Source organism: Salmo salar, chromosome 14 (genome assembly GCF_965601325.2).
Source record: "Salmo salar chromosome 14, fSalSal1, whole genome shotgun sequence".
Classification (NCBI taxonomy): domain Eukaryota; kingdom Metazoa; phylum Chordata; class Actinopteri; order Salmoniformes; family Salmonidae; genus Salmo; species Salmo salar.
Genome location: NC_138304.1, coordinates 89,451,455 through 89,462,140, shown reverse-complemented (window position 1 = coordinate 89,462,140; position 10,686 = coordinate 89,451,455). Strand labels below are relative to the sequence as shown.

At 39.4% G+C, this 10,686-nt stretch overlaps 1 protein-coding gene across 1 annotated transcript; it reads left to right on the top strand.

Annotated features, from left to right (window-relative positions):
* The first annotated feature begins 4,530 nt into the window (after positions 1-4,530).
* On the top strand, positions 4,531-9,912 carry si:ch211-133n4.6 (uncharacterized). The gene is made up of 8 exons (XM_014142725.3): positions 4,531-4,695; positions 5,597-5,661; positions 5,833-5,859; positions 6,178-6,210; positions 6,378-6,413; positions 7,724-7,753; positions 7,880-7,912; positions 8,667-9,912. Exons 1-8 carry the CDS (start codon positions 4,685-4,687, stop codon positions 8,864-8,866), a joined length of 435 nt encoding a protein of 144 aa, XP_013998200.1. The 5' UTR covers positions 4,531-4,684; the 3' UTR covers positions 8,867-9,912.
* The last annotated feature ends 774 nt before the right edge of the window (positions 9,913-10,686 follow it).

The following is a 10,686-nucleotide window of genomic DNA, read 5'->3' as shown; positions in this document are numbered from 1 at the left end:
AAGGCACACCTGTTAATTGAAACACATTCCAAGTGACTACCTCATGAAGCTGGTTGAGAGAATTCCAAGAGTGTGCAAAGCTGTCATCAAGGCAAAGGTTGGCTACTTTGAAGAATCTCAAATATAACATATATTTTGGTTTGTTTTACACTTTTTTGGTTACTATATGATTCCATATGTGTTATTTCATAGTTTTGATGTCTTCACTATTATTCTACAATGTAGAAAATAGTACAAGTACAGAAAAAGTCTTGAATGAGTAGGTGTGTACAAACTTTTGACTGGTACTGTAAATCCAGTGCTGTTGCGTAACACAATTTCCCAAAAACAAAGTGTTCTCTGTTTGTACCATAAAGGGAACATGAGTACTTTTTAGATAATCTAAATAGATAGAAATTCCTAACTAGTCTGGAGATATCATATGTTATAGGTGTTACCTTCATAAATGGGTGTTGAACATGTCACTCAGCACAACCCAAAAGACAGGTAAGTCTCTGTACTGCTCATTAGAGTTGGTGAGTCCACAGATTATAGAGTCCAAAGATTATTCCCCATCACAATAAAGACAATGCATCATGATTCCGGTTAATTCTAGGCCTATGTGTGACACTTTAGATATTCAATACCATCCCCAGTTGAATAAATCCTGTCTGGTATGTGCTGGTGGAAGGGTCTAATTTTTCATGGTGATGAGAGCTCTGAAAATTGCGGCTGAATTATTATAGGCAATTTCTAAAGTTGGCACCGAACGATTTTATTCAATAGTATTTGAGAGGACACTGGAGACCCAAGAGTGTTGTGCTCTTGTCTTCTGTCATCACATTGTCTTCAAAACAGATTTTTACAGTAAAAGTCGAGTAAATCAATATGTTGTCTTGAAAAATAATATTGTGGTTTGCAATTAATATCAAGAATAACGTAATCCCCCCCCCCCCACCCACACACTTTTTTTGTGAGGTGAGACCTTAGTAGAGGCCAGTGTATAAGGTTCATACTCAAGGATTTGTATGTTGTTTAATAAACAATACATAAAAAATAGTGAAGGTCAATGAGTTCCGTATAATGTGTTTACAATCTCATGAACTTTCCCTAAGAGGGGTCACTGCCACTGTCATTGATATACAGTACTGTAGTCTTCTTATTTTCTTACTGTATGACGATCCCTAATTAAAAGTGAAGTTGGGTCCCAGTCCTTTCAGTGCTCGGGATGGAACCCTAGTAGTCCATTGCACTCATGGGCTTCCTCCTCCCTATGCACATGTAAATCTGACCTTACCAGCTTTCAAAGGCTTTCCAGGCCAATGTTTGCCTTGAAAAGACAGCTCCCATCGGCCTGATCAGGGGATCCATAATGTGAGAGAGAGAGAAACGGCTAATCATCCTTTTACACTTAAAGAGAGAAATCCTTTTAGTGAGAGCAGACAGAGGACTCCTTTGATACCTGGGCCAGAGCAGGCCTAAATACCAAAGCAAGGGGACGTGTGAGATGTAACTGTACTACAGGGGGACTACTTTCTCCCATTATCAGTGCTCTACCTCTGTTCTGCTCTGGAGAGGAGCCTTCCTTTTTGCGTCGGCTCCCCCATAGAAAGCCAGGAAAGGTAAAACCCAGATGGTTAGACTTCCTGTCTTGTCTGAGGACGGCCAATTCATTTCCATTGGCATTTGTTCCGTCTGATAAAAAGCAAATAACCCAGCCGATCGGATGACGGCGGTGGACGAGATGCGAATGGGGGGGGGCTTACAGGGGCATTAGTCTTAGCTGCATGAGCTTGTGAAATTGACCATGTCCGCGCAGGTAGTGCTGGATTTCTTTCTCATCTTTTTCAGGTTATTTTGGATGCACATGGGGCAAACCTTACCGCAGTCTGGGGCTCAAATTTGCCTTTCATTCTCCAGAGAGCAATGTCAGTGTTGCCATTGTATTCAGACTGGGGAAATGAGTTCACACACAGCTTCTGTACTCTAATTACTCTTATTCTCTACTTGTGAAATTGCTATCTGCTGGAGACGGTTTTCATTCATTAATAGCTGGTTTTGTTGAAATAAGTTCCATAATATTTTCACACAACATTGGATTTGGCATACGTGTATTAAAGGCCTGCATATACTACACTCTTAGAAAAAAGGGTTCCAAAAGGGTTCTTGAAGGAGGAATAGAGTTCTACCAATAGCTGTTTTGATCAAAAGATGGGTTCTTTGTAAGTCAAAGGTTTCTACCTTGAAACTTTAACATCCCAATAACTGTTTTTGGAATTAAGGGTTGTTTGATGATTCTTTGGAAGGCAAGAAGGGTTCTACATAGAACCATATACAATATTTCCCAGCATGCTCTATTGCAGGGGGATTTCAGAATTGTTTGTTTTACTGTAATATATGTGTTTTTGCATGCACATTGGTTGGTTGATTCATTTTATGCTACACAAAGATACATACCATCTAAACTCATCCAATCTGATAGTAATTGGATTTATTGCACCCATTACTGAGATGGTTGTTCCAGTTTAGATGATTGAGGTAGTCTCAGAATTCCAGCTTCCCAACCCTGGCAGTCATTCTGACTGAAGGCAGGATGCAGATGATTAACAATTCCACTTGGTGGATAGCTGGATTCCAAATGGAATCACGCATCACTTTGCAACCCAGCATAATGTGACTTGCAGGCCTGATTTTGTATTTGTATTTATTAGGGATCCCCATTAGATGTTGCCAAGGCAGCACCTGCTCTTCCTGGGGTCCAAACACATTAAAGCACTTACATTACATATAAAACAAAAGATAAAACAGTATCATATAACATTATTACACCACTACATATCTACAATACAACATGTATAATACCACCATACAACACTATTACAATTTATGTGTATGAGTATGTCTGTACCTTTGTGTGTGTCTCTTCACAGTCCCTGCTGTTCCATAACGTGTATTTCTACAAAACTACAAAACTGATGTGGCCTGTAAACCAGGAGATTCCTAACACCAATGTGTTAGGGTATAACTAGGCCTTATGATACATGCAATGTATTGTCAGAAATAATTACATTTTAAAGGATTCTAGGAAGGATTCTAGAGGATTCTAGGAAGAACCTTTAGATGATAAAATGGTTCTCAGGGGAACCCTTCATTGAAGATTCTAGACAGAACCCTTCGTAGAGGGTTCTAGGTAGAACCATATACAGTCGTTTTTTAAAGAACCCTCATAGTGGTTCTAGATCCCTCTGCAAAGGGTTCTACCCAGCACCAAAAAGGATTCCCCTATGAGGATAAACCGAAGAACCCTGTGTGGTTCTACTTAGCACCTTTTTTTCTAAGAGTATATCCTTAGGTCAGTCAGGGCCTGAGGCCTTCTCCATAACTCTACATACAATAGTAACTATATACTGTAGGCTACCCTGAGACCACGAAGTCTGCATTGTAAGGCGAGATTCTACTTCCACGTCCACTGCACTTAAAAAGTGCACTCAGAAAAAAGGGTTCCAAAAGGGTTCTTCGGCTGTCCCATAGGAGAACCCTTTTTGGTTCCAAGTAAAACCCTTTTTGGTTCCATGTAGACCTCTCTGTGGAAAGGGTTCAACATAGAAACCAAAACGGTTCTACTTGGAACCAAAAGGTTTCTACCTGGAACCAAAAAGGGTTCTCCTATGGGGGCAGCTGAAGAACCCTTTTCGGTTCTAGATAGCACCTTTTTTTCTAAGAGTGTTGTATAAGCTACTGTACATAGCGAGTTTGAAGAGGAATACCACAGGATAAGATCTGCCTGTGCCAAGCTAAGACTGTTGTTAAGTTTGATACAATCTTGGTTAAGTCTATCAAGCCCATCTATAGAAACTAGGTCCTTGGGATTATGTTTGAATGAAACAGACCCTTGTAACCTTATTTCACCAACTTTTTGGACCAAAATCAGACTGTTCCTCCTGACCTTCACCTAGTCTGGGTTTGCCTTACTTAATTACTTACTTACTTACTTAAATTTCAGTCTAGGATCCCTATTTGGGACCAGGGAATTCCCCTTATCGAGATGCTGCCGCCCACTAGCCTGAAATGCAGGAAGTACACACATTTCTCAGGAGAAGCAGTGTGTGTAATCCTGGCCAGGTAGTCTGGTCTGGACAGAGGCTGTTCAAAGCTTCCCATCATCAGGGCTATGTCCCAAATGGCACCCTATTACCTATTAGTGCAATACTTTTGACCAGAGCTCTATGGGCCCTAAGCCCATTCTGTTTTCCACCTTAACCTTGCTTCTTGGCACAGGTTCCCAACACCCCCTCAGACAACCACTGTAGCGTAGAGGCTGAACTTTATAGAGACTGTAGTGCAACGTCTCCTTCAGATAAAAAAACACACACAGAAAAGAGAGGGAAATATGATGTTAGAAACACCCTCACATAACAAAAGGTTTCTGGGATATTTAGATGTGCCTTTGAGAGAATACATGTAGGTAGGAGACATATGAATCTGTACATTAAGCCACACAACTAATGAAACCTAATAGGCATGACACTGTTTTTTTCTTCTTTCACAGGTTTTCCACAATAAGCAGGCCACTCCTCCTTCCATCTCCAATGGGCTTTGGGAAAGGTATAAAAGCGCCACAACCATCTTCTGCGTCAGGACCAGTTGAAGTGCAATATTGAAGCCTGTACTGTACGATTCAGGATCCAGACTCTAACCTCAAGGCATGTTGACCAGGTAAGTGTATTATCGTTAATATGATTTTGTTTAAGGTTAAGTGTATGATGCAGAATGTGACATGTCATCATGGACCCTAAGGCTGCATTTACACAGATGGCCCAATTATTATATTTTCTCCAATTATTGGCAAAAGATTTGTTCTGATTGGTCAAAAGATCAATAATTGGGCAAAATATCAGAATTGGGCAGACTAAGTGCTGTTTTTTTAGTTTACATCTTTCATTTGAATGATTTTTACATAACCGGGGCGGGAGGTAGCCTAGTGGTTAGATGGTTGGGCCAGTAACCGAAAGGTTGCTAGATCGAATCCCCGAGCTGACAAAGTAAAAATGTGTCGTTCTGCCCCTGAACAAGGCAGTTAACCCACTGTTCCTAGGCCGTCATTGTAAATAAGAATTTGTTCTTAACTGACTTGCCAAGTTAAATTAAAAATAAATGTAAAAAATATATATATATTTTTTACACACTTTACCTCTTTTTGATACCACTATACCTTCACAATTTAGACTCTTTTTTGGGGTTCCAGGGTTTTTCAATAGAAAGTGGATTTAAAACGCCACATTAGGATGGATTAGGTATTTTACAATGGCCATGCCATACACTGATTAAAGAATCAGGTCTACCCTCAGGTCAATGGGAATAAGTTGTGGATAATATCAGAGATCCTTCGGTTGGCACCTTAACTAAAATATTCCTAAAGCAGCCTGTTGATTACAAGGATTTGGTGTGTGATTGGAAATTAGAATTCAGAATAACAGATGGTCAAAAAATCACTGAGACAGTCATAAAGTCAAAGAGCCTGAAACAGAGAAGGCAGCTGTGTCGAGGCCATTGCTTCTTTAACTAGTCTGCAATTAGCATTGGTTTTTAAAATCCAATTTTGAATTTCTGTTTCCAGGAATTTTCTCATCCTCTGCTCTCTGGCAGTTCTGCTAGTACAAGCTGACTTCGATACTAATAACAGTAAGTGTTGGCAATGATGATTGAATACAGAAAAACAGATGCTGAATCAAACAGCATGTACAATAACATTAGCATAAAGTAGTTATTAACTGTTATTAATGAGTTACTAACAGTAACTGTGAATGGTGGTTACAATGTGTGCTTATGTGTGTCTCTGTGTGACACTTTCAGATCATGCTGCCCAAGCCATGTCCACAGGTATTCTGAGAAATGTTCTGATTTTGCCTAACTCCCATGTTGACCTTTATGTGACTTTGAAAATCATTTTTATTCAGTCATTTGTATATTGAAATTGCACTGCACTTACCCAGCCTACTTGCTTGTAAATATCCATTGCTATTTTGATCTTGTTATTTTTTAAATGTGACTTTGTCTGTATGTATCGTGATTGCTGCAAAATGAATTGCCTCTTTAAGGACATTAAAGTTGTGTGAATCTGAATTCTATGAATAGACTATGTAAAGAAAGGCCCATTGCTACCTGATTCTGAACCACACTCCCTTTTCTCACAAACAGATAAGGACTCAACCTCGGAGGAAGCTCCAACTGGTAAGAGCATCAGAACCTCATTGGCTAACTCTTTACAACCAGTGCTCAATATGCCTGTAGTCTAATCCATAATCTGTGGTCTATGTGTTCTATATACCCATTCATAACGGTAATCAGTCTGTGGTCTATATACCCGTTCATAATGGTAATCTCTGCTTGTTCCACAGAGAGCATAAATGCCATCTCCTCGGATCAGCCTAACGGTGAGCACAGCAGGGGGGGGGGGGGGGGGTGTATGATGTCCTACCTATGGGAGAGGGAAAGGTCTAGGCATGGGGCAAACTCTGGAAGGGAGAGTGCGAGTGCACACTTCAGGAAGAGAGTGGATTACTGGGACGAAGCCTCTGATCCTCTCTAAATAAAGGTGGGTCTTGTAGTTTTTACTAACCCAGGTCAGATGGTTGTTTGTCTGCTGATGTGACATGAGACTGGTTATTTGAAAGTCAAATAAATCAATTTTCTCAAGAAAGCGGGAGGAAGCTACAATAGTGGTGTAACTATGTTGACTCTTGAGTGTGTCTAGCATAAACAGGTAAACCATGCCCACTGAAAGTTAAAATTAGCTGAAAAAACGAAAATGTTCATCTTCAAATCTATGACAAAGATGTGATGTTAAATGACTAGTTCTATAACATACTGCCTGTCAACTTTGTAACAGCCTGTTCTTGCGAGAAATTTAGGTTCTGTTCTGTGCATGGACATTCTGGAGTGTTCCTGAGTCACTGTCACAGGAACAAATATATATATATTTTTTCCCACTGGAAGTGAGCTATGGGAAGGGCTAAACAGACCAACTAGCCCAAATCAAAAACTGACCTTTAACCCTTAACTTAACCAAACCCTTAAACCTGTCCATAACCCTAACAATAACCTGAACCAAATTTGAACAAATTCTGAGATTATATATCAGTTTGCACGTCAGAAAAGTCTGCAGAGCCCTTTCCATGACTCATTAGAAAAACAGGAGAGATCCTGGAACCTTTTGTCCTGCATCGCCATCTAGTGGTACTTCTTGTATCCTGCAACATTTCCTCATTATAGTGAAGCTTGATGGCAGTCAGTAACGCAATCCATAAATGTTGAATCCATAAATGAGACAATATAGCTGGTGATACTGTTTTTTATGATGCATTTTTTCTGCAATTTCTTTATAGATAAACCACAGTATTACAATGAGGGATTGCTGGTAGGGGCTTTTTTAATGATCTGTTGCAGTATAATTACAGTTTGTCAAAAAGCACAAGATTAAACACAATAAAATATGATGTCTTTAAAAGAAACAAAACATTATTCAGACAGAAAATGTATGCCTTGCTCTGTAACATGTCAAAACGTCTCATCTTAGATGTAAGCAGCACAAGTGAAGAGGTTAGACAAGATGATGAGTTTATGTCATTCTGTATTCACAATAAAACCATTGAAAGAATACTGGTATAATAACAATTATCAATTAAGAAATAAACATCATTGTGAGGATATCTAAAGTATCTGTTCATAATTTGTCTCCCTACAGCTCCTAAACCTAATGGCGTCACTGGACCTGGTAGGTATCCTTTTGTTATGTGTAGGAATATAACCCGTAGACCTATGGGTTCCATTTAGTCTCAAATGTATGCCTGGGGAGAAGAAAATAACATTACTATGAATGTGCTTTCATTCCTTATTGTAGGTGTTGCAGCAAACAGTGTTGAGGACCAGGAGGGTAAGAGACCATATTCAAACAGGGACGCACCATGCACACACACACACACACACACACACACACACACACACACACACACACACACACACACACACACACACACACACACACACACACACACACACACACACATTTTTTTAATTGTTTATTTTAAGTCATTTAGCAGACGCTCTTATCCAGAGTGACTTACAGTTAGTGCATTCATCTTAAGATAGCTAGGTGGTCACAACCACTTATCACAGGCATAGTAAGTACACTTTTCCTCAATAAAGTAGTTATTAGCAAAGTCAGAGCTAGTAACGGGGAAAAGTCAAGTGTGAGTCTTAGTGTGTTGGGCATGAGGAGGGGGTGCGAGGGGGGGTGCTGTGGGATTATTTAAAATACTCTTCGAAGAGGAGTGAGAGGGCCAAAAGACCAGAGGTGGCAGACACACACACACACACACACACACACACACACACACGTTTGTTTTGCTATCCTTGTGGGGCTCAAACAATTGATTCCCATTCAAAATCGTAATCTACCTAACCCCTAACCCTAAACCAAACCCCTAAGCCTAAAATAGCCCTTTTCCATGTTTTACTATCCTTGTGGGGACGAGAAACACACTCACACACACACTTTTTCAACACAAATCATAAATACCTCACATGAATCATTCCAGATATTTTAAGTGGACAAAAATGATGAATATTGAACCAATCAAATGTGTCTAATGTTCCACAATTAAGTTTAACATTTCCTTATCTTTCAGAGGATGAAAGCTCAGATGAAGGTCTGAAAAAAAATTATGTTCCTCCTCCTCCTCCTCCTACGCCTCCTCCTCCTCCTCCTCCTACTCCTGCTCCACAACAAAACTCAGGAAAGTTAGTTGGGCCAGCAGGTGGGAACCGGAGAAAGGCCCCAGCCCCACAACAAAAGAGGAGATCACGACCCTCCCGCCGTCAGCAGTGAAATGCCAAAAAGACACACAGAGGCAAACATTTACTTTTAGTTAATTGCATAGAAGAAGAAACATATTGTATCCAATTACTGTATATGCCATAACATGAACGTGTACAGAACCGTACTCGCATGATGAAGCTGCTTTGATGTATCTTGAGCAGCAGAACAGTCAGCAAGACATGACATATTGTTTACTGTTACGTCTGTGGAAAAACTCAGTGGTATGTTCAATACAAACTCATGGGCATTTCTCTGTGAATAAAATGTAGGATTAAATGAACAATGTATTGTGATGACATAAAACCAGGCCTAATATCATAACTGACCTTGACATTAAGAGCCGCTGAAACTGCTCTAAATTCACCAACCTGTTTCAAAATAGCAAGGACCTCACTCCCATGAAAATACCTCAATTTCTAAAAGAGCGCACACATCGCACCAAATGTCGATCGCCGTTCGTTCGGCGTGGTGTGTTTTATGGACCACTTGCCGGTGGGCGTCTGACTGCCAACATTTTCGCGTGGTTTGCACTCGGTTTGCAAATTACAGCTGGCACTCTGTTCAGAGGTGCTAAGTACTCTCGGCTGGCAAACGCTACCGGTGTGTCAGTGCCTTTAGAGAGACTCTTGCTATTTTGATCATGAGCCAGTTGGTGGAAATATGGAGTTACAAACTAGCAATACAAACTGTTGTTAGCTAAAGTGAAAAGACTAGATATTCTTTACAGAAAAAGGCTAAAGAAACCCCATAATTTCTCTCAGAGTTGAGGAGGATACCTTTGACTGATGCTGCCTACCCAAAGACTGTTATACTGTCCTCAGTCAGCATATCTTTTAGTGGATAGCCTTTCAAAACAACCCTGCTCTCGAACACAAAACCAGTGTTTCAATCAAAAGTGTTTCTTTCTTTTTTGTTATTGTCATTTTTATACACACAGTATTCAACACATTATGTATGAAACATGTTTGATGAATATCAATTTCAAAACATGTTTAAGTGTAAACCTCTGTATCTTACATCATATCTTTCTAAATAAACTTCTTTGAGCAAAGTGATATTTCTGCCTGACTGTTTTCCATCCTTGAACCATGCCGGATTGTTAAAAATGAATAATAATAATAATAATAATAATAATGAATTGACAATACATTCCTAAATAACAAAAATGATTATTTTTTTTAAATGGTGCTTTGTTTAGAGTGAATGGCCTTGATTTGCTGGAATTTCAAAATGTATTATTCTGGTTAACTTGTAAAACCTAGATACCTTTGTTCTACTTTAAATCATTTCTAACTGTTTCAAGAAAGGTTATCTGGAATTGTAAATTAGACATGCAAATAAGAGGATGAAAGAAGACCTAAGTAAAAAGAAAATAATAGGTTATTAGTGTTATTACCATTTTCCATGTAACATCTTAGTATATACAGTAAGTAGTACTTTTGGTGTTTACAATGGGGCTGTGCACACTGCTCTCTGTTTCTGACCTGAAGCTCCCTGTGTTCTGAATACCAATCCTGGAGTCTTGGTGCCAACATGAGCCTTGTGCTTCTCTCCAGCGTAGTATTTCTCTAGCATGCACTTTTTTCAAGGTAACCACTAATGAATACATTTTACAATTTCGTATTTTATTAGGATCCCCATCAGGTACTGCTAAAGCAGCAACTACTCTTCCTGGGGTCCACACAAAACATAAAACATGACATAATGCATAACATGAATATACAAGTACAGAATAAGGACAGAACTACATACATGTTTAATAAGAATACACACTTTCATACATTTATGCCTTAGCATTCCATGCATCATGTACTCATTATAATGGCAAT

Excerpts from the sequence above, each read along its gene's own strand:
- si:ch211-133n4.6 (XM_014142725.3), top strand. Across the intron at positions 7,754-7,879 it reads TAATGGCGTCACTGGACCTG|GTGTTGCAGCAAACAGTGTT; the intron begins GTAGGTATCCTT and ends TCCTTATTGTAG. Across the intron at positions 7,913-8,666 it reads CAGTGTTGAGGACCAGGAGG|AGGATGAAAGCTCAGATGAA; the intron begins GTAAGAGACCAT and ends CTTATCTTTCAG.